We start from the raw sequence: 14968 nt of genomic DNA on the forward strand, positions 1-14968 counted from the left end.
TCTGATATGGCATAGAGAAGGCTGGAACATGAAATTTCCTTCAGAAATAGTTACTTTTCAGTGAAAATGAGAAAAGTAATTGTTGATCAAATTCTAAGTTCAGTTTGGAGGGGGAAAAGTCTGGTTTTCAAGGATAATTTAAAGTTGTTCAAAATGCACGCTTTTTGTGCAAATGGTTGTTTCAGAGGACATTAGCTTTTATCTTAAAAAATCACTGAAAACTTTTGGTCTCAAGGTCCATATTTGGGCATTACTACATTCTCTGAAGATAACCTACCAGGATGTTCTGTGGTAGAGAAGCAGAGAATTGTAGCTTTTTAGCCCAAAGAATGCAGAAGCAGAGACCCTTCCACTGGGGGAGGAAAGTAATTAATATTTAATGCTCACTCAAAACACCCACATGGAATTTCTCGTGAGTAGGGGGCTTTATAATCAAGGGCAAAAGGCAAAGGGAGTTCTTCAAGATATTTTCAAAACAAAAATATGTTTTCCACTGTCTCATTCTTGAGATGTCATCTGTATATTACTGAAGAAATAATAATCTTCTCAATGGTTTTAAGTTTACAGTTCTTGTCCACAGTTTAAAGTTAAGATCTCATCTTGTATATACTACATTGATAACTAATAAGTTTTGATGAATTACTTGTTCATAATGGATTAAGGCTTCCTGGTAAAAAATATACCCAGCTAGCATTTTTTAAGGTGCTAAGACTTTTCTATAACAGTTCAAAATCTTGCAATGAGTTGTTGGGAGAAATGATTGGTTTTCATTAGTCTGTTTGACAGAATTTTAAAGACTTTTGGTTTGGAATGAAAGCAGTTATTATGAAGGAATGCAACAGCACTAAATTTTTCACACCAATAAAATCTGTCTTAAAATATCATTACTTTTGAGTTTTTTCTTGTTTTGAAGTTTATTTTCCCAGCTTGTTTTTCCCATACAAAATACAGAACCAATAACTGAGGTATCATTTATGCATATTAAGAATAAAGGAGATGGATTAAGATGGTGCCAACAGTTTGCTTGTAAGGCTGATTGAAATTGGAAATTCAAATCAGAGCACTGATGTAATGGGCAAGCCCTGAAGTTATCACCTCTAGTAAAAAAAGTAGTTCTGTTTATCTCTCTCCATTTGAAATGCCTTAGGATGATGTGTCAACTAGATGTCTCGGTAATGAATTCCTTTACTTGAAATTATCATTTTAATATACACATTCATATTTAAGCACTTCACTGTCTCCTCTGAAAGTTCTTTCTTGGCAAGTCTTCCAAAATGTACTTCTCTGTACCTTACTTAAGAATAGATTGACTATTAGGTTAACAGAAACATTGTTTTTCAGTGTCCTGTGTTTACATGAATACTAACTTCAAAGCAACATGTGAATGTTGTTTTCAAACAGCAATGTGCATCCTAATATAAATCCATAACATAAACTGATGAAATGCAATTTGGCCATATGACCTCAAAGACTGTGTTTGAATGGTGTTTGACAGTTGAATCTCTGTTAGGTTTTTTTATTTCCATCCATGTATATTTGCCTTACATTGCATGCCAGTTTTGCAGTATAACTGTACTGATTTATGGAATTTTTATCTGGCAGAGAAGGGTTAATCACTTATTTTCAGCATTATTACCGAAGCCAGTTCATGGCATTACAGTACTTCATACCACTTACTCTGGATCTTGTTCATTAGAGCTAACCACAAAAAAAAAAAAAAAAAGTAGTTCTTGGCTCCTGCAAAATAACTCTCACCTATTCTTTCAAGAAATCTGTAAAGTGTGTAGCAGGCTGCCTAAACCCAGGAATGCTGGGCTCACATTTACTTGAGTTTGTGGCTTGCTGCTCCTCTTTTTGTACGGCTCAGATACTCATCTTCAGTGTAAGCTATGCTGGATGTCAGGGTCAATAGATTCTGGTATACATTGCTGGCCAGGAAGGAATTTAACAAACTGGATCCCTCCTGGCTTCGTGTATTTTGACGAAACCAGGAGACCCATCACTCTGAATGACTTTTTACAAAAGAGTAAATCCCACCAAACGCACACAAGTGTGAGCAGATGGACTAAACCAACCCCCAGCACCTGCAGAGCTTCTCTTTGTAGAGCTGCAACTCTTCCTTCTAAGTTATAAAGCCACTGCTGTTCTGTGCACTTCACTTCCAGACAGTCATCTGCCTACGTTTTGCATCCCGGAAAGCAAAGCTTCCCGCTTGAAAGGCGACATTAGCATGTCCCTGACTGGTATGTGATTTCCCCCAGTGGAAAAGACCCAGCTCTGGCTTGTACGTGTGCACTGAAAGTTGCACGTGCAGACCCAGCTCAAAAATCTCTGTTAGTATCTTAAAACCCTGCATAATGTCTTACCTGAAGAAACTGGGAATGCATATGCAAATACATATTTTTAAAGAACAAGTTGAGGACAGCAAGCACAGCAGCATGAGCACGAGGCTGCGATGCTGCTGCAGGTAGAACGATTCAAGCTGGCAGTCCCTTCAGGCAGCCTTGCTTCTGCCAGAGATCAGTTTCCATGGTTGCAGGAGCCAGGACTTTCACAAACATTCACTAAAAATAAAATAATTTGTTACACAGACAATTCCTGAACTGTGTAACTGTGAGCACTGACATTGCCAGACACAGACTTCTCTTTGTGTTTTGTTTCTCTTCAGGCTGCAAAAGAGACCCAACAGACAACTACTAGCAAAGTGAGTAGGATGATTCAAGTTATCTGTATGAATAATGCAGTCAAAGGATAATTATTCTCCCTGTCATTTTCAGTCTCAAAGACAGTGTTTTAATTTCTTTATCGATTCATCATCTCTGTTATGAAGGGTGGGTTGCTATGTAATTTGCTTCCTCTGTTCAAGACATTACTTCATTCGAAAGGCCAGGGATGCGGCTCGTAAGCTGCACCTTACTGCTGTGCGTGTGGTGGTCTGCTGTGCCCTTACCTCTTGTCGAGGTGATGCCTGAACGTGCTGCGAGTTTCTTGTCATTCACGTGGTTCCAATAGCCTATGTGTTCACGTTTCTTTCTAGAGCACGGAACAGCAGCCTGTTACCCCTGTAAAATCAGACAAAAATGTCCCTTCCTCCCAAGAGCCACAGACAACTAAGCAGAATACAAAAGGCCCCGAGCCTGCAGCCCAACAGCAGGCAGCGGCCAGCGAAGCCCCCAAAGAGGTGATGAAGGAGAAAGCATCATCCACTCCCATGCCACTGAGCAAGCTCTTTTGGAAAAAGGTACGTCTGGATTTTGGAGCTGGTCCATCCCACAGCTCCATCTTCACACAGCGTCAAGAGTTACAGTAAAGCAGTCAAATCTGCAAAGTTGAGCATATCCCACATATCCCACCCTCAGGGATATAAATGATATATGCAGTTATAAATGCATACATGAGCTTTGGGCAGTCACATGTACACGTGGCTAATAATGGCAGTTAGACTCCTGTAGAAGAATCTTATAAAACTGTAGTCTTTTAGACCTGTCTGTACTATTTTTGAATTATATTATAGAAGAAGGAATATTATTCTGTGAATTCAATGTATTTGTTAAAAATCCCACAGAGATTATAGTATTCTTTACCAAATTATATCATTAATAGAGATATAGCTATAAAAAAAAATCATTTTTGAGAACTGTTTGATTTAGTTCTAAATGTCTGAAAACCTGGAATCTGGTGGGTCTATCCTTACTCAATAGAACAAGTTTCATATGAGCGTGGATCAGTCTTTAAATTTGGGGACTGAGGCTGATTGCTTGGGAAGATTTTTTTTTTTTTTTCCTCAGGTTAAATAATGATTTCAACTAAAATTATGACTAACTTTGAAAACATGTTTCCATGATCCTTAGTGGTTTATAAGCTGAAGGCTTATTCTTTTCTTGTTTCATTTAAGAGAAGAGCTGTATTAAACTTTACTGAATCACTGTGTGTTGAATAACTGCTTTCCTGGGCTTCTGTTCAAGTTCAAATCCCAGAAATGAACTGCTTCCAAACACACAGATGTTGAGTGACTAGTCCTGCAGCTTCTTTAGCTGTATTTTCCCTACTGAGCAATGATCCTGGAGATATAGCTTGGGGATGTTACTTAAATTTAAAAAAAAGCTGTTTAGATATTTACAGGGTAAACATGCTTGAAAACAATCTAAGCTTGAAACAGTTGTTACTTGGGACTTAATTTCCTGTGGAGCTGGGCAAATCAGGTACTTGGAATGAGAGGAAGTTGTGAAGAAAAAGGAGAGGGAGGTTTTTTATATAGTTATTATTACTACAGAAATCTCCTCCTCTGAGTAGTCTGGCTTATTTGAAAACAGAGAGGAGAAGCAGGATGTATGCTGAACATCAGGATGAAATAAAAAAAAAAAAAAAAGAGGCCTTCTGGCAGATGGTTGTATGCAGTTTCAGTGTAAAATTGAGGGTAATAAATCTGGCCTGAAGTTCAGTAATTTCGTAATGAACAAGGTCTTTTGTGTTTGAAAAAGAAAAAACATGTAAGAAGGAACATTTTCTTGCAGAAAAAGTGAAAATCACTGCTGTGGAAGAAAAATTGGTGGTGATGGTTTAAAAAAAAAAACTCTGATAAGGTTTTAGTAAGATTTCAAAACCTGATTTTGAAGGATTAACCCAAACTAATGTAGTTCTAGATATTTTACTGCTCTGTGTAATGTAGGTTCTGCCCACAGTGAACAGCTCCCTCATCTCATACTAGAGCTAAGCTAAACTAGGTCTAGGTCTTAAACAATCTTCATGTGAAGTCCTGGGATTTCAAACATCTCAGGAGTATAAACCTTGTACCAAAACTGTCTTTCACTTCTGTTTATTCATAATGCTGAGTTTAATTTATCCTATATCATGATCAGCTGCCTACATCGGTAAATGGAAAGTGTTGTAGAGAACTCCAAGCAGGTTTGGGTTGCTACCAAAAATATTAAGGGCCAGTTAAATTATTTACGCAAATGCACTGAACTACAATAGTATGTGAAATCTGAACTTTGTAAAATGAGCCCATTTCTGCTTAGTTAGAACTTCTTGGGAATGGAATTGTGCTGAGATCAAATCTTTTTGCAAGTTTTCTGGAGTAAACTTCTGCAGTAGAGAACTGAACTTGGTCATAAGAATTTAAAAAAAAAAAAAATCTGCCTGCTTTGAGCATTGAATCCTTACCTATAAAATGCTGATGATGTTTTACTGGATTTTCTTGATGGAGAATATTATATTTCCTTTGATGAAAGACCCTGGTGACTCAGTTGAAGCTAAAAAAAAATGAGGATAGATGAAAAAAAAAAACCCCAAACCAAAAAACCACACAGAAGTCCTTAGACTACAGGTTAGCCTCAAACTCAGCTTGGTTCAAAGATGCCGTGTCTCTTCTGCAGTGATTTTATCTTTCTTTCTGGCTCACTTAATGTACTGCCCTTTTGCTAGGATAAAGAATCGAAGCTAACAACTGTTCCAAATAGGTGTATAATTCAGAGTCATGTGTAGTTTTTCTTTTGAACTAACAAATAGCAACCACCACACTCAATAGATCCAGGATTCTCTCTTTCCAGGCAGTCTCTTAAATATCTATCTTCTGATGAGCTTTCACTTCAAAGTAAAGCTAATGAAGTGCCTGTCAACACATTGCAGTTAACGCTGCTGCTCTGACTACAGACGAATAAATATGTAAAAGAAAAAGGAAAAAAATCTTTATTCAGCTCAGATGGAAACCACTTTGACTGTATTTGCCCCATTTCCTGATCAGTCTGCGCAAGAATTTTCATAACTCAAATGTTTCTCATGCTAGCAGGTTGGGTTTTTTTGCAAATACTAAGGAATACTAATAGAAAATTTCAGTTAGTAATTTCCCATATTTGTTTTGGAAACCTGGTTTCAAGACCTTATACATATCTGATCAGGGCAGAGAAACATGACGCTTCATTTATATCTGATCAAAGCATGCCAGTAAATGATGGAGGAAAGCGATTGACGGAGTATTACTTAGACCGCTCTGAATTATCTTTAAAAGCTGATATACCTTTTAAAAATGAGAATTTTAAGCTGTTGTAATTCTGTTGCCATACAAATGCAGAAAAATCATCCTCTTTTTACTGGGGGGTATTTACGCACTGATAACACAAACAGCAAACTGGTTAACTATTAAGTGAAGCAGAATAACACCTTTTATTGCTGAGCTGCTGCCATATGAAAGCAAAGATAAATATTTGGGTTGAGTGTGTGAGATCAATGTTAAAATTACCCAGAACTTACCAAGTTCCTGCAGTAGTTTACCTGCTCCCATCCTAGGATATACTACCTATCAGGCAGGGGAGAAGGAGATTCTGGCCATTTTTTTTCCAGGTAAATGGATGAAGGAACTTGAAAAAGAATTCCCCCTGGTTGAGGGAGTGGGGAGGATGATAAGTAATGGGCTTTTGGGGGCCATTTCACAACCTGACTACTGGCATAGTTGTCATCCTTATGGTAATGAGGGGCTTTAACCTCCTCAACCCAGGGAATAAAACCAATAGGACTTATGAGTCAGAATCATGCTCCTGGGCTGTTTGCAGACCAGTGTGGTTTAACCATAAGCTGACAGTGGTTGATGCTAATTAGTTAATAGCCTGAGCTGTTATAGCACAAGATCTGCTGAGTGGCACCTTCAGGCAGCAGCTGCAGGTCACAGGAGGCTTCAGGGTGGAGGTCTGAGAGCACACTGATGGTGCAGCAACCTCTATCGCCTTTGCCTTGGCAAGGCAGGGCAGGAAGGTGGGTTAAAGTCTCTCTAACCCTCCTTGTTTCCTGCCTGTGAGTCTGTGAGTGGCAGGAACAGATCTCAAGCATGACTGCTCTTTTAAGTGGAAATTTCTTGAGCAAAAGGTCATCTCTCATATATATTGTTAAGATGAAAGAAAAGCTGCTTCATAAAGAAGGTATGACCCAGGAAAAAGAGAAGAACTGTTCCTTGAGTCTAATGAATGCAGTGGAGAGTGCCAGTTCAGACTCTAGCACAAGATCAAAGCAGGGTATAGTGTTTACCTCAATTTTTAAGAAAGATGCAGCGAGCAAAAGGAAAACTCCTATCAAAGTTATCCAGGTCACAAAATAAGTTAGGCTCTCATAAGGCAACAGTTTGTATAGTCAGGAGCCTAGATAAGAAAATGGTGTAGTAAGAGTTCCCCAAAACAAGAACTAGAAAACTCAAAGAGTAGACACAAACTTTCCACCATAACTGTTTCAAGTAATCTTATTACTAGGAGAAAACTAGGGACACTGTCATTTAACAGATGGAAAAATGCTTCCCAAACACAGTGAAACAAAAAGCCTAGTAAAAAGTAAAATACTCTCTGTGGTGCATTTATTACAATTTGTGTCTAAGGAAACTGAACCCATGAATCCAGCAACCTCAGTTGATACAATTAGGTGATAACTTGCATTTATGAGAATACTTATGCATTAAAGACTCATGAAGCTGATAGAGCTGGGCTGTTTGCAAATTATTATTATATACAAACTGCAGTTTTGTCCTAAAACTAGTCACAAAACTTGATATAATTTTGTCTTTCTTCCAGGTGATGTAAAGAAGTAACTTAGGTCATTGCTCTAGAGAACCATTTCGGTTAATGTAACATTGTTCAAAGTTTATTGACTTTTTAGCTTTGTCAAGTTCTTCCTATTACGATTTCAATTCCTGCCAGAAACAGTTTGGTGATTCTCTTCAATGTATAAATGGAAAATTTTTTTTCAGTTTCTTAGGGGAAACAGGAACAAAAAATGAAAAACTCTCTTCCTAAAAGTATGTCAGAAAACCTTAGCTGAAAGGAGTTTTCCCTTCTACTGAAATACCATGCACAGGCATCCTCAGCATCTCTGAAGTACACAATATACCACGGTCCTGTGTCATCAGTCTCCAAGAATGTGTCACCTTGATCAGTCTTATTTGAGAAGAGGATTTTGTGATGCCTCTAGAGTTTCCTTTTGTCCCAGCATATCTGAATACCCTGATCTGATTTCATGGAAGTTGTGGAACCTCCAGCCTTGGAGATTCTAAAAGCTCAACTTGACAGGTTCCTCAGCAACTTTGAGCAGGAGGTTGGACCAGGCCTCCAGAGACATCTCTGAGATCATGAAATCGTAAAAGAGAATCTTCAACATCAGTTAATTCAGTCTTACAGAGGGAGATGGGTATACCAGAATGATTCCTGGAGATAATTATAAGAAATTTGTCATAAAATTTTTAATAGCAAGCCTAAGATCTCAAATAAGATAACCTGTAACTTCTGCAACAACTCTGATATGCTTAATAGTACCAAATTAAAGTAACTGCATAGGTATTTTGGATATCTAAGTTAAGAAAAAAAGAAGTAAAAATAAGGAGTTCTAAAACAGGATTTAAACTTTCCTAAAGCCTCCTACGGAATCCATCGAGAAATGTACAAAAAGCCACCGATTACTTTAAACAAACTAGTCTCTCTGAATAGTTGACTATCACTTAGCTCTTTATTTAAATAGACACTGCCTTTCACAGTTTGGCATCTCACCCCAGGATGCATTTGTTATCTGCAGTGACACTAATGCCATTGCATAGACGTAGCTTGAGAGACAAAACTCATTTCGGTTGCAGCTGTAACAGCGTAGCAGTAATATGATCCCAAACTGTAATCTTTGATGAGCTCCCAGAAGCTAGGTTGCTGCTTTATTGAGCCACTGTTTCAACTCATGCAATGAATCATTTCCTTGAAGCAAATAGATGGTGAATTGATTATATGTATGTGTGAATAGGCAGAAATATAGATTAAAATTATTATAGATTGATTATCTCAAAAATGTTCATAAATATAAATTAAATCTACAATTCCATGGGGAAGCGAGCTGTGCTGCAGTCATCTCAGGCAGCAGGGGACAAGGAATTTATTCCTTCATCATTCTTCTCCCCCCTAACCCACCCCCAAAATATTTGTTTCTTCCACAAAAGAGGAGTAAAGAACAAAGCAAAATCTCTTATGCTGCTGTAGAAGTCCATGGTGAGTCCCCATCTTGCATGTGGTGTCCCCTTCAGCTCAGAATATGATATAACTAAAAGGTATAATACTGAGAGAAAAATGCATAAATATATTGAATGGCTTCTGTATGAAGAACTACATAAATTAAGATTTTTTTTTTTTTGCCTCAGAAAGTAGTTGGCAGAAAGGAAGATGACAGCAGCATACAGAATGACTACTGTAACATAAAAGGTGAACAGGAAAGATCAGTCATTGCTCAAAATAAAAGCAGTAGAGTATCAAATAAAATTATTTGGTGACAAAAATAAAGTATTTTTTTTTAAAAAAAAGCATACTTTAGCTGTAGAATCCTTTGCCACAGGGTGCTGCTGGATGTCAGGAATTTATATCAACTCAGAAAATGCTTAGCTAAATTTCTGTAGGAAAAATTCCATCAAGGGCTATTGAACCAGAGAATACTACATGGGAATCACCAGGTTGAAGACAATTGGAAAAGTATATGAGGGCAGTAGTACTGTAAACTGCTGCTGGAGGACACATCCAGTTTTTGCCAGAGTCAGGATCTGGGGCTGGGGTGAATCTTTGGTATTGTCTTTTACATTGTTCTCCTGTTCATGTGACTAAAATTAATTTGGTCAGAATAACTATGAGTATGAATTACATGTGAGTTCCTGTAAGTACATGTAAAAATTGTGAAATATCGCTCTGAGATTTATTTACAGCAGTTCTTTCCTCTCGTAACCATAGTACACATTTCAGCTGTAACTGTGCTGTATTTTTAAGCAGCAGCATGTTGAAACGCCAATACCTAGAGTAACTGCTTCTGTTTGATTCAGTATTGGAGGCTGAGGGTGTACTTTATCCTGCCTTTATGATGTTCTGCACCTTTCTGTAATAGGCTGAAAAATTATAAGGGCTTGCTCCAGGTCAAATTACCTGGTTATTAGCATAATAGCTTCTTTTTATGGCAGAAAGGAACATACTTCTTTATACAGTTACAGTGGGATGGGAATTAATTAGTGGTTCTTGAGGGCACAGAAGAATGTTATTTACCAGGGCGTTTATAAAAGGCAGACTAGCCAGCTAAGGAAACGCCTGTTCAGCCTCCTGCCCGGCTGTGCCTCCACCTCCGACAGCAGAAATGTGCCTCCTGTTCACATATTGTGCTCTGCACAGGTCTCGTTCTGTTAAACCCACTGAGCATTCCCAGGATAGCCTTGAGAAGGCTGTGGAATGAGACATGCAGGAGATTAATCAATAAATTTTACAGGGATCCATATTTCAGAGGAATTTCCAAACCACATGTCTCTGGTTGAAGTACTGCTATAACAGAAGGAACTTTCCAGTAATTCACAAAAGCTCAGCGGGACCTAGAATCCTTCTATAAAGGCAACATTGCCAAGTACCCAGCAGCTTTTCTTGAACTCAAATGAGGGTCAACACGATCAGTGAGGGTGGCAGTGACCTGTGGGATTAGGTGAAGTAAACAGATGAGCTACTTAACTACCTTGTACCTCAAGAAGTCATTTATATTTTTGCGACTGGGAAGAGGAGCTAGTGTTGTGGATGTGACCAGCCTGAGAACGCTGTGGCTGGGACGTTGCACTTCTGTATTTCACTAAGGGTGCTAAACAGAGTTTTAACAATTAATAATGTCCATGGTCTTTTAATTAATCCTGTTCCTGATGTTGTGTGGAAACTCGTGGGTATGATCTTTCTCATTTTTACTGTTTTTACCTGAGTATCATCTGCTCAGGGGACATATTACTGTATGTAATGTCATTTAAATTTTCTTTTTAAATTGTAATTAAAGATAAATTATTGTGTTTGGGAACTGGTACTGCAATTCAAGAAAGGCTATTTCTTCAGTTTAAACAAGTGCTTAAAATCCCACCAGCTTATATACTTTTTTTAACTGGGATAAATCAAATTCCTGAAGAAACACGTACAGATACAATGAGGCTGAGAATGCTTTCGTGCCACATTTGCTCCTCATGTACCAACTTACTGCACTGCTGGAGCATTTGATTGTGACTTATTTAAAAAAAAAAAAATACACCTCACTGATTAAGTCTGAATGTTTTTTCCACTTTCTTAATATTTACCAAAAATAACCCCAGAACGCATCGGAAGAAGCGGAGATCGTAAGCAATGAAAAAGCAGACGCGTCTTTAGAAGCTGTGGCTCCTGACAAAGATGAGAGTAAGAGCCCAGAAGCCGCAGAAGTGAAACCTAGAAGAGAAGAAAGTAAAACCCCCAAAGCAAACCTGAGGAAGTTTTTTAAACTGGTAAGCGAGACACCCCCTGCCAGGGGCTGAGCGCGGCGTGTTCATTGCGGGGCTGGGGTGGCAATTCTTGACAAAACCTTTTGAAAATAAGTGTCTAAGCGCGCAGGAGGGGAGTTGTGCCCGTTCCCGTGGGTGCCTGACCCCCCTCGCGCCCCCGCCGTCATTCCGCGTTCTGCATCTCCCTCTCGTGGCTGCTCCGGGAACGGCTCCGCGCCCCGCTCCGGCTCCGCACCCCGCGCCAGCTCCGCGCCCCGCGGCGGCCCGGGGCAGACGGGGGGGGGTCGTGCCGCCGCCGGGACAGGCTCCAGCCTCCCAGACCGCTCCCGCTGCTGCGGGTGGAAACCAGCTACTGTGGGCCACGGCGGTACCCGGTGTCCCTGCACTGCACCGTCCCGAATCCCGTGCTCGTTCACGGAGTCGTTATTTTTAGTAGTGAAACTTTTCTTGGCAGTTTATGTAGGTTAGCTAACTGGCATGTAAAAGGATCCAGTTGGTTTTTCAAAGATGTTACGTGTTAGATGGAAAAAGGCACTAAGTAGAATCTAATCCTCCTTCCCAGAAGACAGGAGGGAAGAAGGAAACCACTGAGGCTGGTATCGTCTTGTGGGTATAGGTAAGAAGCTATCCTGATGGATCTGTGCACAAACGACAGCCAGACAGTATTCCTCAAAACAGTCTAGAAAAGTGGCCAAGAAAGAAAATAACCCAAGTCTAGAATTAACACTTCTCTGATTAAAACTGTAGCAGGCCTTGAGGATTTATATAGCATTTGATCTATTTTGGCAAGGTTTACAAATGCATATGGAAGATTTCTATATTTAATCAATGCTGGTTTATTTTCAGGCAGCTATATGGTGTGGGTGTCAGTGTAGCTTGTGCATTAAAATGTGAAAAACACAGTTTCTTTTAACACGATGTAATAAATAGCCCAGGTTGTCTGCTCGCAGGTACATACACATGCTGGTACATACAGCTGTGAACGGTCACGTTGTCAAAGGGTAAAATTTGTAAGTCAGACCATAGAAGGTACATGCAACAACGCAAATCCTGATTCATTTTTTACTTCTAAAAGATTGGTGTTTCTTTTATTTTCAGTTGTTTGTTACCCTCAGCCCAATGGGTGCATTTACTTTTTGTTCTTCAGAGTTACTTTACTATGTAGCCACTCTGGTGTATTTGAGGATCCAAGCTAAAATTCTTAGTAACAGCCAATAATTGTGCACCCATTGTTCCTTTAATTCTACATAAGATTTTACAAAATCAGTCAGTTTGGAAAAATCTCGACCTTATTCCTAAATCCGAGGGAAATTGTGGTCACCCTGCATAGAGGCTTGTCACCATGGCACATGCTAGGTGTGCAGAAGGTGATGCAGGAGCAATGCTTATCAAACACTGGTGTCTGTGGCATCCATGACTTCAAATCATGTCACCCTACAAAAAAAAAAAAAAGCACGGATTAAAAAATAAAGCTGATCCACACCCATCTTAGTCACCATGGAAGAAAACAGAGCTGTGTTAAAAGCAGTGGATGTAATGCTGCTCTAATCAGAGCAGGGGTTTAATCCAGATTTTGGCCTAGAAAGACATGATGAGTATGTAGGCAAACATCTACCCACATGGGAAACAGAACTGTATTAACCATGTAACTGGTTTTGCAGCTTTTTGAATCCTTTAGTATTCATCTGCTTTACTTTTGCCTATCAATTTCCAAACAGATTGTGGATTATTTTAAAATATTTATTGTCCCTGAAGTATGTCCCAGGATGTTTCCTCCAAATAACTTTTGGATTTGTGGATCACTGCCATGCTGTTGCACACAACTGGAGCTATGTAGCTGCCCTACAGCTTCGTGCTGACTGGTCAGACAGTATTTCTGATTCCTAAGGCAGACAGAAGGATTTTAAGCCACTGCTAAACAACTAGCTTCTGTAAAGCTTTTGAACTAGTGGTGAGTGCTGAAAATGCATGAAATGTTAGGCTCCAACACAGGCTTCGTTTCTCTCACAAGGAAAATGGGTGGGAAAGTTCCAGTGCTATGGGGCTGAGTTGAGATGAGAATTGTAGAGATGTCTAATAGGGCTCTCTTACTCAGAATAGCTATACTGGCAGACTGTGTACTGGAAGGTATAATTTCCACTCAGAAAAGGTCCATTTCCTCTATAGTTTTCTCTTCAGGTCTGGCTACCCTACAGTATCAGCCATAAAGTAAGGAATCCCTGAGTCAGCTTTGCCATAGCTAGCTCACATCCTGGTAGCAGCATAATTCTGGCTCCGTGAAGCTCAGAGCACAGTCATTCTCACATTTTGGGGGGCTGCCATTTACAGCCTCACTAGTCCTCATGCTGATGTCATTAGTCTGCTCTTCATACTAATGCTAGTTAATTTAAACTCAGATACACGAGAATTTACACTGCAGCTGTGGCCACAGTGTGAACGTATATTTGAGGAGCACAGCAAAGGCCCTGACATCAGACCATCTCCTTCTGCTTTCTACCTGTGTGAGGAATGCAGTCCTTAGCCCCTCGTACCTGAAACCCTGGCGATAAAATGTTTTCCTGTGGTTGCATCTGTTCAACCTCTTTCCCTTACAAATCTGGACAAACCTCAGCCAATGCCTAAATGTAGCTTGTGGTGTTCCACCTCCCACAGGCAACGCTGGGGCAGGAGGCTCCTGGAGGTGTGAGAAATGCCCTGAAGTGGCATCAGAGCCTGTACAAACCATGCCACCCACATGATGCAGGTCACTGGCTCACCCAGCAGCCCCTCTTGGAGCACTCCTGCATCGTTGCAGATGGAGGGGGCTGTGAATTCTTGTAAGATATGCTCTTAACAAGCACAGGGACTTACAGTCTCTGAAACAAACCCTGCTTGTTGGTGAGAAGGAATGTGTCAGGACTTCTTTGATAAAACCCAGGCTCCTGTTTACTGATAGACTTTGGTCTCCACTCTGGCAATAGATGCATTATTGCTCTGGCTGCTGAAAGAGATTGACTTTTAATTTTACATTAATATAATTGTTTACTGGGTTTCTCTTCGGTCTGAAGATGATCCCAAGGTTTTCTGATAGCATTCATAGTTATGTTACACAGTTCAACCACCCAGGTGCCCAAGAAAAGGTCGCTTATCTTCTTCTTAGGATTCAAGACTGGGACTCGGAAACTAAGTTTAATTCTACTTCCCTCTGTTGTGAGCCTCAGGCAAGTCAGTTATTCTCCATGTACCTCAGTTCTGACATATTCTGCTCAGAGAGCACAAGCACAGGCCAATAGCAAGTAGACATTTAGCACTCTAGTTGCCCCTATTGACACAAGGATAGCCACTGAGAGAACTTGAAGTAATTTACTTTGGAAAAGGCAGTGTGTATCTCAAAGACTACCTGATGACTTGCTCGGTATAGATGCTTCTTCTTATCTGTGATGAATTGTTTGCAATTGCAAAGGTCACAAAAGTCATTGCTGTGATGAAAATAGGAGACGGTTAACTAATGCTATAAAAGCTATTGGGAAATTATTGAAACATATAAAGTATTAGTTTAAATCCCTTCAAATCCATAAGAGATGAAGAAATACTACTGTTCTTTTATATCTAACTAAGCCACTCCCATATGATGTGGAATCCTGTGCTGCCAATTGAAAGTCACTCATGCCTCGTTAATCAAAATCAAGTAGCTATCTTATTTACAGGGTAGGATACATCAGA

The 14968-nt window shown here is 39.7% G+C and overlaps 1 protein-coding gene across 1 annotated transcript in view; it reads left to right on the forward strand.

The window, feature by feature from the left end:
• Positions 1–14968, forward strand: part of BCAS1 (brain enriched myelin associated protein 1) — a 50487-nt gene that overhangs the window by 21833 nt on the left and 13686 nt on the right. Inside the window, exons 8-10 of the mRNA XM_074843115.1 lie at positions 2669–2704; positions 3038–3241; positions 11102–11269. Coding sequence (XP_074699216.1) covers positions 2669–2704; positions 3038–3241; positions 11102–11269 — 408 coding nt within the window. The remainder of the gene's footprint in view (positions 1–2668; positions 2705–3037; positions 3242–11101; positions 11270–14968) is intronic.

This window comes from Strix aluco, chromosome 17, assembly GCF_031877795.1.
Source record: "Strix aluco isolate bStrAlu1 chromosome 17, bStrAlu1.hap1, whole genome shotgun sequence".
NCBI lineage: Eukaryota > Metazoa > Chordata > Aves > Strigiformes > Strigidae > Strix > Strix aluco.